The sequence below is a fragment of the Notamacropus eugenii genome, chromosome 1 (genome assembly GCF_028372415.1).
Source record: "Notamacropus eugenii isolate mMacEug1 chromosome 1, mMacEug1.pri_v2, whole genome shotgun sequence".
Taxonomy (NCBI): domain Eukaryota; kingdom Metazoa; phylum Chordata; class Mammalia; order Diprotodontia; family Macropodidae; genus Notamacropus; species Notamacropus eugenii.
The window spans coordinates 175,561,388-175,576,773 of NC_092872.1; the positions used below are offsets into that span (position 1 = coordinate 175,561,388).

The window sequence follows — 15,386 nt, forward strand, 5'->3', positions numbered from 1 at the left end:
AAGCCAATTTGTTCTTAGCAATGTCTTCTTTCCCCCTCATACAGCACCTCTATAGGAAGTCCAGCCCCCAAAGAGAAAGAATAAATATTAAACTGTTTTGTTTTTACCTCCCAATGGCTGAACACCAACTGTGGGCTGGCAAGGCCGCTTGTCCTCTTCCTTATTTCATCAGCAAATCCAAAACTTTCCGCTACTGGAAGCACAGCTTTGATAATGAACATGTCCGTCCCTTCTTTCATTTCCTCCTGCAACACTCGACCTTCTCTCTTTGACAACACAGCATAGACCCGACCTACAAAATCATAAGTCTTATTAACCGGCTGAGCTTGTCACAACTTTTTAGCCACAAAGAAACACATACTTGAAAATGTCCACTATAATGATCTGCCCTAATGTGTAGTTTTGTCAAACGTCATCTTCTGTGATCTATGTCTTCTGAAAGGCCTCCATGACATTACCTTGTCTGTGATACAGTCCTGAGATACTGACCACATGGTTCTACTTACAGGAGACATCTAGTGTACCAACCTTTCTGAGCCAAAGAAAAAGGAACATATTTATTTATATAATTTTCTTTAACCCACTCTTCTAAAAAGTATGAGAATGAGAGTATTAGCCCTGGAAAACTGATACTTTGTGAGTTATTTCACATCCCCTAATAATTCTTGTCACATAGGAATCAAACAAGTTTTCTGGTCAAAGCTTTTCCTGTTCATTACTTGGGAAGCAATAAAAGTATATTCATATACATGAGTATGTATGTAGAAAGTATATTTTTATCCTAGAAGGGTAGTCAATGCTTATTGTCCATAGTAAAGTGTAGGGATAAGTGAAATTCATACACAATGCTAAGGACTGATTTTGGCCAAAACTTCAGTTTTAGTGGCCTCTTCTGCAAAACTTTTTAATGAGACTTGGCAACAAAGAACAAATCAGGTTAGCCTCACTTTGTCTTCCTGGCCCTGCCTGCCCCCTGGTGGTAATGGTAATGAAATTACTGAACAGGGAACAGTAGAAAGGACTGAGAAGTAAAGGAGAGATAACTAATCCACAAACAGGATAAAGAGTGGCAGGCTAAGAGTAGATGATTCCTCCAGATCCTTGCTATCACTTATCACTAATCTCTTCAATATTTTCCATTTTTTCTAGCTCTAATGCTTTTTTCTTACCTTTCAAATATGCTCAGGCAATATTCTCTATCTTAGAAATTATTTCTTTTGATCTCGTTGCCCCCTCCAGTCCCTCACCACCCAAAAACCTTATCAAAGGAATGATCTATCCAGGATGTTAGCTTATTCCCTCTTCATCGCCCTGAAATCTATTTTCCATTCCCAACACTACTGAAAATGCTCTTTTGAAGTTCAGTAATGACTCCCTTACTACCAAGTAGGCCAATTTGCCTTCGATTTTTTCTAGGCCCTAATTCTACTTGACTCCTTGTGCCAGTTAAAACTGTTGACTACAGCCTCCCTTCTTGAAACTTTCTCCTCTCTTGTCCTCTTGGTCACCAACTACATTAACCGTGTTTTCCTTTAACCCTTCCAAAAGATTTCTGATGCTACCTTTTTCTCTCTGCTAACCTTTAACTGTAGGCTTTCATCGAGACTCAGTCCTTTGGTTCTCTCCGGTAGATGTAAGCTTTAACTAGTCTATTTTTTGTGTTTTCAATTATTATTTGTATGTCTTCCATATTTCTACATCCAGCGCTGATCTGATCTCCGAGCCCTTCTATTACCAAGACACTCACACCCAGATATCCTACCTTCACTATAAAATTAATATGCCCCAAATTTAATTTATCTTCCCTAAAAATCCAGGTTCCTGTCAATACTAACACTGTCCTCTCAATAACTCAGAGAAGAAGATTGTCCTCAGATCCGTTGCTCTTCTCTCTCCATTCTTCCTGAAATTCTCCTAACTCAGGCTGCCCTCATCATTTTTGCCCTAACTAGCACTCCCATCTCTAGCTTCTCTTAATTTCAATCTATTCTTTACTAGTGACAGAATGATTTTCAAAAAACACCATTTCATCATATTATTCAATCAAGAATATCCTATGGATCCTCCTTCCCTACGATTACTCTTTGTAACAAGGTCTTTCACACGGGGGTTCATCTTAACTCATTTTGTCTTTAGTTTCCTTAAATTCCTAACCACTCAATTCCTCAACCTACTCATTTCCCATGACCTACTCCTCCATCCTGCCACACCCACACATGCTCTTGTTGCCTAGTCACGCCCTTGATCTTGCTATCATGCACAAATGTACCACCTCCAAGTTAATCAATTCTGAAATCCTCTTCTCTAACCATAATCTATTGGCTTTCCACATTTCTGCCTTCCTTTACATAACTCTACCTCTCCTCACGGTGACCAATTCCTTGCCCCCTCAATTTTTTCCCAGACTATTTCCTCTTTTCCCCATATTTAACCTTTGCTGAGCCGATTCAATTCTATATAGTCCACTTCCCTTAAGTCCTTAGTGGACATCTTCAACTCAGCATATCCAAAGTAAATTCATTATCTTTCCCCCCAAAGCTCCCATAGCCTATCTTCCCTATTACTATAGAAGGTGACATCAAGCTCCCAGTTCCTCAAGTTTGCAACCCAGGAGTCATTCTCACTTCTCTTTCATCTCCTAACATCCAATCTTCTGCCAAGGTCTGTCTTTTTCACCTTTGCAACGACTCTCAAGTAGGCCCCCTTCTCTCCTCTGACACTGCCACCACTCTAATGCAGGTTCTCACCACCTCAAACCTGGCTTACTGCAATAGGCTGCTGGTAGATGTGCAGCTCTCCTTAAGTCTCTCCCTACTCAGTCAGGTCCAACCACCTTACCCTGTCCCCCAAGTCATTCAACTCTAGGGACTTTCTATTGCCTCCAGAATCAAATGTAAAATCCTCGCTGTGGTGTCCAATGTCCTTCATAACCTAGCCCCCCCTCTATCTTTCCCATCTTCTTGTGCCGTCGTCTCTGCCGTATACTCTTTGATACAGTAACACTGACTTCCTTGCTGCTGCATGATTTGCTTCCACCTTTTGGTTCTGGGCACTTTCTCTGGCTGTCCCTCAGCCCTAGAATGTTCTCCCTCCTCATCTCTTCCTACTTGGCTTCTTAAATTCCAACTAAAATCTCATCTTCTATAGTAAGCCTTTCCCCAAACCTCTTAATTCTAGTACCTTTTCTGTCTTACTTATTTCCTATTAATTCTGTACATTGTTTTAATATCACCTATAACCTCACTTTTCCTACAAATCTAAAATAATTAATAATTTTAAATAAAATAATTTTTTTATAGAAAAAGGGAAAAAGAAAAAAGTTAGCAAAAGTGAACAACACGTTGAAAACCTCTAATACTGCATGCACTGTTCCATATCTGTGGACCTCAGTCTCTGCAAAAGGGTCAGGGAGAGTGTCCCCCATATCTTTTTCTTTAGGACTACATGTGTCCTTTATAACATTCCAACGTTTTGTGATGACTGTTTTTTCCATTTACATTGTTGCAGTTATTACACATAATGTTTTTCTAACTCTTTACTTTGCATCAGTTTATATAAGTCTTTCCACGCTTCTCTTTTGAGATTTTCAAACATCTAATTTTATGCCACAGATTCACATGAGAGGAACTGGGACTAACTAAAAGCACAGGTTTTCACAGTAATCCATTTTGACCCTGCCTTCCCATCCAATATGGGTTTATTTCTGGCAGCAGCAAAAATATAAATTGGACCCTGCCATGTTCAAGTTCCATATACTAAGGAGATTAGAGAGGGAAGGCTTTGCAAAGTTCTGCTTGGAGAATTCCCTAGTTTAAATTTAAGGACTAGGAGTCTATTATGAGACTGTGTGATTTACAACATGGTTTTATGGCAACAACCTTCAAGATCCATGTTTAAAGCAAGTTTCCAGCATAATGTGATAAAGTTCTATATTAGTAAAGACCAATATAATTTCTAGTTTTGCGTAAGGGAATATTTTCAGTTCCCTGTACATTGCCTAGAGTAGCAGAGTTTTGATGTTTTTTTTTGTTTGCTTGTTTTCAAATCAACATTATAAGCATTTCTCTCAAAAAATACCCCACAAACTTAAATAGATGTCTCCACTTGACTCCATCTACACGTAAGGTAAGCTCAATATGGAAGACACTGCTTTAGTTTAACTGTACTTTAACGGAACATAAGACTGTTTGAAAACCTAACAAGTTTACAAAAGACTAAATGGGTGTGGCCTCTAGGTTCTTTTTTTTTAGCTTTGTTGGGAAGAGGGACAAGAGAAAGGGATTCCATAGGAGCAGAAAGTTGACAATTAAAAGATGAAAAAAAAAAGATTTATCACTGAAAATCAAAGGGCTGGGATTAGAAGAAATGCAAAAATATGTGGGATACTCTGAGCATGGGTTTTATAGTTGGTGTTGTCCTTCATTCTCGATGAAGATCAAAATGACACCATTACACTAGAGAGTCACATTACAGTGTGTCCCACTGTGGCTGATCAGACTAATACACGCTCGGAATACTCTACCACAGGCACAGAGAGTCCACATGAACATCTGCAGCGGAGATGTCCCTAAATTGGTGCTTCTCACGTTACTTTTGAGCTACTTCAATTCTGCCTTGCTCATAGAGCACAGCACCTTCTCTGATGTGGGCACGCCATGCTGAGCAGTCCTGTGCCAGTGTCTCTCATGTCACACAATCAATTGCACAATTCTTAAGAAAGACTCTGAAAGTGTCCCTGTATTATTTCTTCTGACCACAATGTGAATGCTTGTCTGTGTGATTTTTCATAAAATAGTCTTTTTTGGCAAGCATACACTTGACATTTGGGGGGTAGAGAAGTCATGTGTCAACTAGTAAACATTTACTGATTGACTGATAATTGTAGCAATGGGTCTCCATTTATATCAAGACTGAATATCTTGAGAAAATTTCTATGGTTAGCATATTTGTTAAAAAAAAGGAATTCTATCTGAATAGAGGTGAAAATAGTATTAAGAAGTGTACAAGATTTCATGTTTTAACCCTTTTGGGGGAAGCGTACTCTGAATGAACTCTGCAGAAAATATTTCTCCAGAGGAAGTATTTAATTATTTTGAGATACTTATTTTCTCAGAAAATTCTATTGTATAAGAGTGGGGAAAAGCAATTTAACAGACATAAAATAAACTACTGTTGAAGCCCTTGTTTACAAGAAACAAATTAGGAGAAACTTCCTCTCCTAACGCAAGTCAGTACTTTCTCTGCAACATCTGAAGGTGCCTGGAGTAGTAAGAGATTAAGGAGCTTGCACCAGGTAAAGAATCAATTTATGGTGACTACAGCTTGGGTCGTACCGACTCTGAGATCAGCTCTTTAACCTCTCATCGTGGTGTGGCTCAGGTTCAAAACAGAATACTTAACTGAAAGATTAAATAAACCTAACAATCACTACCCAATACTGCTGACTCACATAAAGGTGAATCAGCAGGTCTCTAGTATAGCCCTAAAACATTTTGAAATTCTGGGTAGGAAAACTAAAGAATTTTGGAGGAATTGGTAAAGTTTTCATCTCCTGAAGTTCAAAGTTATGACTTTAGAAGAAAAAGAATACAGGAATGAACAGCTGACTATGTAGATGAAGTCAAAGAGCAGGATTTAGTTTTGTGGCCTATGATATCACAACAATAGGCTCCTGACAAAGGGCTAGGAAAAATTAATTTGGCAATATCTGATCAAAAGGGCTTTTAGCTGAATTCTGAGGGAAGGGAGAAAAACACTCAGATAAAAACGTGAAATAAGATACTATATAGGACAATTTACTTGACCAAGAAAGAAGCAGCATCTTGGAAGTTGTACCTAGTAATTCTTAGTTGAAAATAACAGGAAAATTGGTTAGAAAAATTCTATGCTTTCTAATATCTCTGTGACAACCCACAGAGCTGTAATAGTTTTCCATTTATATTAAAATTGAATAAAATAACCAAAATAAACCTGAAACTTTAACACAAAATGGCAAATACAATTTCAAAGAAATCACTGAGAAGTGTTAAGGTGGACTCATACCTGGAATATGATAATGGAAGAGACTATTTTATACAAAACTAACATTTGATTTATTTTTAAGGCAGAAGAATATAATAATATAAGACTTTAACTCATACTGAAATTCACAAACTTGAAGGCACATAAGGTAGAGAGACCTTCTGAATAAGAAGAAAAGCGGAGATAAAGAGAAGTATAATACTGTTATGCAACAGTATAGTTATACAACAGACCACTTGGTCAGAAATGCCTTCTGAATACAGATGCTCAGACTGGGACAGAGGCAAAATATAGTGGTGATGGGGGATTTCTGATGTCAGATGAATGTTATTCTGCTAAAAGCAAAGTATCTGATAAATTCTGTATCTGACTAATTAAAAATGCAAAGGAAGGAAATGGCAAAACACCATTCTGAAAAATACTCAACATATGAGACCTGTCTGGGGATGTTCAAATAGTAAAGGAGAGATAATGTTCCATATAGCTTGACAAATAATCTATGAAAAGTAGATCTGAAAGCATTCAGATAAACTGGCAGGAAGAGAAGTACGAGAGAGGCGTCCCCAAAAAGCAAGGAGGAGAAAGTCCAGAAGGAAAGGGGGTGTCAACAGTGTCAAAGGCTTCAGAGAAGTCAAAAACCATATGGAGAAAAAGCCAATGGATTTGGCAAATCACTGACCACCTTGGAGAGACTCCTTTCAGTTAAGTGGTAGAGTCAGAAGCCAGACCGATTCCAAGATGCAAGCACTCAGGTTAATGACAATGAATAACACATTCATGTAACTTTATGGTTACAAAAGGCTTTATGCACATCATCTCATTTGATCCTCATAACATCCCTCAGATATAATTGTGATTGTACAGATGAGGAAAATTAAGGCTCAGAGAGGTTTGTTAAATGATTTACTCAAAGTCATGTAGCTAAACAGATGTAGAGGTCATCTCTTGAATCTTGAATCTAGGTCTTTTGATGCCTAAATCCAATGCCCTTTCTCTTTAGACAAAACATGACTCTTTCATGGCCAATTCCATATTTGTTTGCTCATATAAACATGGGTTCAAGCATCACCTCTATGCTGATGACTTCCTCAAGCACATCTCTGGTCCTGAGCTAAAAGTCTATCTCCAATAACCTACATGAAGCCTCCAGAGATGTGTCACTGTCACTCCCAGCCTGATTTACTCCTTGACTGGCTTCCCTCTTCCTGAAAGTCACCATTGTCCTCCTGATTCTTTCCTGGAAGACAGAGCTGATACAGAAACATTGTATGTTGTGCACTCATGCATACACACACACACACACACACACACACACACCATTCTTTACCTAGTACTTCTGCAGTGGCCATGATGTCACAGGTATACATTGCTGCCATAAGACGCTGGGGTTTCACTTGTAGTGCGTAGCGGCAAGCTTCTTTCATAGTAGCAATCAGCTGACCAGAGAAAGGGCCGTAACAGTCGGCCAGCAATGCCTCTGCTTTATGTCTGCTCTTTCTTTCCAAGGTCTCTGGGCGGTCATCTTGAAACTGTTCCTTGTCAGTGGGTGACTCCGGAGGTCTACTTTGCTCAGAAGCAGTTTCACCTCCACCTTGCTCCTCTTCTGCTTTCTCAGTTGCTCCCTGACCCAAGAATTTACTTAGGTCCCATTTTTCTAGAACAAAACAGACACCCATGAGTGGTTCTTCACACATGGGGCCTGACAATGTTGCCAGTTGAAATCCACTGATGATACTATTGTCAAAATCTCTGTATTTACTTGCGTCTTTAATACATTTGCTCTCCAGGCACTGCCATACAGAGCTCTTAAAATCCATGCATCTATTTACTAATATGTTAGGTCCACATTTCCTAGGACCAAATGACCAGATCTGGTCCACGACATTCCTCCACTTCCTTCCCTGTAGGTTTTGCTCCAACTTTTGTTTGAACTCCTGGATCTTAGCCTGAGTCTTCTCATGAATCATCTGGGTATTTTCCCCCTCACTTAAAGAAGAAGTCAATTGCTCCATAGAACGAATCAAATCACTATTTTCTTCAAGGATCTGAGTGACTTCTTCTGGGAGAGGCAGGGCTCGGACACTGAGAGTGGCGAGTTTGTTTGGAGTGGTTATTGTGATGAGCCCATCTGCATCAACCTGGACTCCCTCAGGGAGTTTGCTTTGATCCTCTTTGGTTTGGTGGATGATTGCAATCTTCTGCTGTTTACCTATTTCTTCATTGACCATGTCAACTTTTGGTGGCTTAGTAATTGTTTCCCTGAACGGGATGATTGGTTCAGATACACTGATTTGAATCTTTGCAAATCTGAAAATAAAATCAATAAAAACAACAATGATGATAATGACCTAGAAAAAGGTACAATAAAAAATACCATATACTTGTGAGAGCCAGGCCCAGTCAAAAAATAGAAGTTATTTTTTCTTTCAGAACTCTATAATAATTTGCTTCATAAATTAAGGATGCAAGACTCATTTTAATTTCAGGCCAAAAAGATAAAATTCTTTTTGAAAACAAAAATAACACTTCAAGGGAAAGACCTAAACTCTTTTTGTGCATGTATGCGAACTGCATTACAGTGTTATTCTTTAAAATAAAAAGTTACCTGCTTGGACTTCGTTATCACATTACACATGTTTTCACTTGGAAAGTATTGTAGTGAAATTTGACAATGTTTAAAAAAAAAATAACGCAAAATAAATTATTTACTAAGACATGTGAGGAGAAAACATCCAACAGTTCCAAGTGGAATACAGAATCTTAGAACTGGAAGGGACAGTAGACATCATTTTGGTTCAACTCCAATGTAAAGATAAGGAAATGGTGCTCAGGGAAGTAAAGCACACACAGCATCAAAAGTGGAACTCAGATCCAAGCCTCGTAACTCGGTCAAATATTTGTAAAAACATTTTTAATCATGACATTCAATTACTAAGAAGTATATATTATTTCATGTAGGAAGATATCTTAAATATAACAAAATGGGTTCCATGGGGAATTATCTTTAGTTTCTAATGGCACTATGAGACCAAAAGCAGATTGCAGCATAAACACAGAAGGGGAAAATCTCTATCATGCTGTTAGCTTAGGTCAACTGAAAAACGACTGTTTCAGGACCACTTCCTAAGCTCCTGTGAGCTGTGGGGAACTTTTGTTTTTCTAGCCAAGAAACAGCAACAGCAATATATACCAACTAGTGGCAGTAATACACTCTTGGATTTCCTCAGGAAGCACTCTGGCCAAAAACTAAATAAAGTGATATTATACTCCTCCAAAGAGATTCAAAAATAGAATTCCCAATATTCTTATGAAGGCAGTCAGCTAACCACAGGATGTGAATGCACTAAATTAATACCAAAAGCAACTAGGTGGCACAGTGGATGGAGTGTTGGATTTGAGAGTCAGGAAGACTTGAGTTCAAATTCTGCCTCACACACTAGTTGTGTAGCACTGGGCAAATTACGTAATTTCACTCAGGCTCAGTTTTTTCATCTGTAAAATGGGAATAATAATACCACTTACTTCACAGGGTTGCCTTAAGGGACTATGTAAATGTTACCCATCATCATCATTTAGCCACTTTTCTCTACCTCTCTCCTCCAACAAAAGAGGTAATGTAGTGATATGGAAAGAACACTGAACTGTAAGAGAGAGAGGAAACCTGGGTCCTAATCTTGGTTAATGCCAGCATGACCCTAAGACCTTTGGGTCTCAGTTTCCTCATCTGTGAAATAAAGACAACAGGCTAAGTCTCTCCAGGTCTGACATTCTATGAGTTCTAACAGGGAAATACAAAGGGCTTTCCCAATGGAAAGAGTTGCCACTTGATGCTTTTGTTCTTCTTCATTTTAGCCCTGATTATTCCAGACTGTGTTTCATTTTTCATTGCTTACATTCCTTGTATTTATTCAAAGTCCCAAAAGTGATCCCTGTTTCCTCTTGTCTACTCTGTTCTCACAGCAAACGTGGAAAACTAGGAAAAAGGGATATCTGTTTAAATCATTTGTGTTCACCTGTATGGCTATTTCATTTATTTTAGTTTCCTTTTTTTGGGGGGCAGGGCCGAGAAAATTGGGGTTAAGTGATTTGCCCAGGGTCACACAGCTAGTAAGTGTCTGAGGACAGATTTGAATTCTGGTCTTCCTGACTCCAGGGCCAGTGAGTGCTCTATCCACTGTACTACCTCATTGCCCCTATCTCATTTATTTTAAAATGGAAGTTTTTTGAGGGTAAGTATATGCTTTTCTTCTATAGTATATTCAGATTATAGAAGTGTTTTAGGCAACCAAGTAGATTTTGAAATAAGGTCCAATTTTTTTTAAAAAAGGTATTATTAAATTAATTAAAATCTTTCTGTGAAGAAAAGCCTAAAGATAATTTGATATATATATATATATTAAATATAAAAGATTAAGTTTAAAGTTTAACATGAAATAAAGATTATAAGTTACCTAGGAATCTAAGACAGATTATCTCCCCACTTCTACTTTATAGAAAGTTGTATTTCTTTTAGTTATTTTAGAGGTAAGTAATAGACCTGGGATTTCATTGGTATAAGGAGCTTCAGGGAGAAAAAAAATCCCTCTACTAAAGAAAGTCAGCACTTTGCAATTTGTAGTCTTAGAGAGCTGCCCAGAACCCTGAGAGCTTGTGTCAGGCTGGATCAAACACCTTAGACATTTATTTCAGAGGCAGGACTTAAGGTTTTCCTGGTCCCAAAGCCAAATCTCTAACCACTATCTGACCCTGCCTCTAGTAGTTATCATACTATAGCATATTTATATATGTGATCATATCTAAATTATCTTTGTACCTCCTCCAGTGTCAGAAACAGAGGTTTTTTTGCACACAGGGACAAAGACTAGACCTGTGATTTTCCTGGTACAGGGAATCTGTAGTGAGGAAACTACCTTTAATGATGCATGGTGGTGCTTCTTCCGCAACTTGGCTGACTTAAATGTGAGTTTCTGAGAGCACTAGAGTTGTATATTCTGTTTGGGGCTGGAACCCAGCTCTATATGAACCATACCACAAGGCCTCTCATTTAATAGACAGGTGTTAATGCTACTGACATACTTTTAGAAGCTGGTTCTTGCCAACATCACTGTACTGAAAGTGCTGTCCCAAAGTAATGTCTCAGCCAAAATTAATGATCTTTTCTCCACTCTATTCTGCTTCACCTCTCTGCTGATGTTCTGGCCATACTCTCCTTGCTTTAGTTTCTGCTGGACTACCTTTTCCTCATAGAGAAAATCTACCACCTCTCTGTCCCTACCAAGGGACAAGCATCCCCCATGGAGAAGATGAAGACGAAGACCTAAAACCAAACCAGCCGTGAAAGCTCACTGTGACATCTTGTTAAGATGACATGTACTGGGCTCAAGGGTTTGCCCCATCCCTGGGCTTCAGCATTTCTCTTGTTTCTATTCTCATTCCCTTTGGAATTTTAGTTGTGGTTCATTCTAGTCTATTTCTTTATAAATGACCTTTGCTTACCTCAACCTTGATTCCATGGGCTTGAAGAACTAAGCTGCTAATGACCCTGTTACATACGCCCAAACGGCCTCTCCAATTACTCTTTCTGGGGTTTCTTTTTCTAACTACCTCTCCTCAGGACCTAAGTATTTCTCATCTGCCTTCCATCAGGCAGCAGAAGGAAGAGGCTTATTTTCCTATCTGTGTCCTATAGGATTTCTTTAGCTTTCAGTAAACTTCAGTGAGTATCCTGAAGGCAGCTCCATGTCACAGAATAAGGGAAAGCTCCGTGAAACAAAGAAGGAAAAATCCTAGTATCATTTGATTGTTGTTATGAGGAATTTACCTATTCTACCATCTAATGTTTTTGTATTTTGAAATCTCCATTTCTGTGTATAAAGTTATGGAATGTTAGCTAGGATTATAAAATCATTTTTCCAATCTGATTTTTGTCTATTAAAATTTTTATGACATTATAATTATTTTCCTTTCTTTTTCCTAAAAATAATCCTCTGAGCAGTATAACTGGAGTCAGAAGCCCAGATTCAAATCCTGCCTCTTCTACTTATCACCTCTACCTGTGTGGCCTTGGGAAAGTCAAGTTTACCTTTCTGGGGCTCAACTGCCTCATCTCATAAATTATGGCACTGAGCGGCATGACTTCCAGCTCTAAATTATGTGATTAAGAACAATCGGAGCTATGAAAGAATGGAGCTTTATCACCTCCAGAAACAGGTGTCTCCAAAAACTACAGGGAGCAACTCTAAAAGCACTTGAGAAGACTGCTTGAGAACGTAAACCCAAACATGACTGACAAGCCTCTGTTTTCATTACTTGGCTCCCTTCATTCAGCATCAGTCTATATTTCTGATGATGTTTATATGCTGTAGCATTGATTTTTCCAGGAGCTTTCATGCTGAATGGTTTTCAAAGTGAGCTGGTTTTCTATAAATACTTTAATACCATGTCAAGGCCACATTTCAGAAAAAAAATCAATTTCTCTTTCTGTAAATGTAATTTTTTTTCTCCTGAGGGGAAAAAAATGCACCTAAACACCACTGAATGCAAAGAATACATACCTAAGACACAAGTGGATGACTGAGTTTCTGATGGGTGATTCTACATTAAAAAAGATGCATGACATCATGAAGAGAGAAAACTAATGGCTTAAGAATTAAAAAAAATTAAAGTTGATTTTAATGTGAAGGGAGAATTTATTTCAAATTACTACTGAGAAGTACAGGATTTTGAGGGCTGGAAGGAATCTTAGAAGTCATCTTGCTAAACAGGTAAAGAAACTAGGGAGCAGAGATGTTAAAGGACCTGTTCAAGGAAATACATCATCTCTTACATTTATAAGAACTGCTTCAGAATCTACTCTGTGTCAGGCATTGCACCAGGAGTCAGGAAATAAAAAGTGTTTGCCCTCATGGAGCTTTTATTCTATCAAAGATTATCTAAAGCTGATAAACTAAATAACTCTACAAGTAAAAAAAAATTGCTGAATGTTACTGATACCCACTTTTAAAAGAAATTATGTTTTGTGATTTATTTTTTGAGTGGTAATGAACCTTTCCATAATTAGTAAGACAATTTAACAAAGAAACCGAGTGATCTCAAGGCAGGTAAAAGAAATGCAATGCAGAAGACCAGAAGTCAGAAGTGCTGGGGCACACTCCTAACTCTCTGTGACCAGCAGCTATCCTTCTGATATCTCTAAGCCACAGGTCCTTTCTGATTCTAAAATTCTAAATTCTTAATCTAGATAGCCACAAAAACTTAAAACCTATTCCCTATGATTCAGAGGATGATTTTCACAAAAGACAAAGGGAAAAAATATATATATTTTCATTAAAAGGTATCTAAAAGAAGACAAAAATCAAACTGCAAAAGTTATCTTACAACACTAGCTAATAGGCCATTCAATTTTATACACAAAAATGAAGATTTCAAAATAGACAAACACTATATGGAATGAGATGGTGAAACAGGCAAATTGTTCACAACCACAATCAAATGGTATGAAGATTTTCCTTTTTCATTTACAAGTAAACTCTTTTATTAAAACATTATCTTGACATTGTATATAAAAGCACTTTAAAGCAAGATATAGTCATTTATTATTATTATTATTATATAAACCATTAAATGACAATTTATGACTAATGTGGAAAAATGATATTAAAATAAAAGGCATTTAAGAAAACAGGAATTAAGTGACATTTCCTGGTGGTAGTGATTTTAGAGTTATTAAAATTTAAATGCATGATCCAGTTGCAACAAAATTCTTGCACAGACTTTGACTATCCACCAAAGATAAACCTCAGTCATAGATTTCAATAACTGAGTAACACTCAAACAACCCACTGAACTACACACACACACAGACACACACACACAGACACACACACACAGACACACACACACAGACACACACACAGACACACACACACAGACACACACACAGACACAGACACGCACACAGACACAGACACACACAGACACACAGACACAGACACAGACACACACACAGACACACACACACAGACACACACATATATACATATAGGGCATATAACTCCACCACCCTTGTCTCCTAACCTTTCTTTCAAGTCATCCAGGCATCGTTGGAGATGGATCTCCCCTGCTGTAACTAACACATGTTCTCCAGTCTCCTGAATTAAAACTTGTACACATGGATCAGCTTGGTTTAAAAGCTTCATTCCTTTAACCAACTGTGGCATCTCACCTAGACAGACCAAATGGAAAATGTTTATAAAAAATACAGCAAAAAGAGGACTATTAAAAACAGCTGACACCCAATGGAAAGAAGAGAAATCCGTTAATACTGATGTTTCTCATTTTTTTTAACCCATTGGGATAAAAACCTCTACAAAAATTACACTTATGTGTGAACTTATTACTTAAAATTCAGTTTTAGCCATTTTTGGCCATAGCACCCATAAAAGCATGCAGCATTAGCTAGTTTGTAGCACCCTCTTGAACTCTTCAATAGACATAAATGCTATATATATATATATATATATATATATATAAAAAAAGACATTTCCCTTGAAAATACAGATGAAACATAGACAGATAATAACCAAAGGAGGATTCAATGTGGAATCTAGCTAGAAGAACGATGAGACTAAATAACTATCACAGAGCTGCTACAACAGGGAAAAACTCAAATCACCTGTAAAATTGCTTATATTAGAATCAGAATTTTTCTGGGCATAAAACTTGCCCTGTAAGCATCAGCTTTAGCATCTTGATAAAGTTATTAGCTATTGTCTTCTTAAAAACCATCTCTCTAGTCTTACAGAACTCTCTAAACGCCTCTCTTCTTATATGGACTTATAGTACGCAGAACAACATTTTGGAGCTTTCTTAGAGTAACATCAGAGGAAGGTTCCTTGCATGGCAGTACCTGAGTACTTGTCAGGCTATCCCTGCAAAAATCTCCCTCCTAGAGATAACCATATTTTTACTTATGTAACAAGAAGTCTGCCAAATGAGTGGATTTGCCCACAAAGGGGCTGTGGAATCCTGGTCTGGTTTTGGAGTGATTGCTTAGGGTGTGGATCCTGCAGCCTCTAAAACAGACTTTTAAAGTATTTTATATTAACATATAGTTATGTTCCTGTTTTAAACTGGAAGAAACAAATAATGCCCCTCAAAAGTTTGTACTCTAGAGATCAACCCAGAAATCTCAGCCATCAGAATTCTACAGATTCCATAAAGGAATGTGTTTTCAAAGAACTTGATACGCAGAGTATGGTGGAGTCGGAAGAGCAAAGGATTTAGTCAGGTGACCTGAATTTGAACCCCAGTTTTGCTCCTTAACTACATGAGGTCTCAGTCCAGTCACTTAACCTTTATAGGCC

General features: G+C 37.9%; 1 protein-coding gene across 1 annotated transcript in view; it reads right to left on the bottom strand.

Annotated features, from left to right (window-relative positions):
• The window catches only part of EFL1 (elongation factor like GTPase 1), a 211,715-nt gene that overhangs the window by 30,371 nt on the left and 165,958 nt on the right, over nt 1-15,386 (bottom strand). Inside the window, exons 17-19 of the mRNA XM_072619362.1 lie at nt 14,098-14,245; nt 7,349-8,328; nt 108-292 (exon numbers count right to left, since the gene is read on the bottom strand). Of these exons, the coding sequence (XP_072475463.1) occupies nt 108-292; nt 7,349-8,328; nt 14,098-14,245 (1,313 nt within the window). The remainder of the gene's footprint in view (nt 1-107; nt 293-7,348; nt 8,329-14,097; nt 14,246-15,386) is intronic.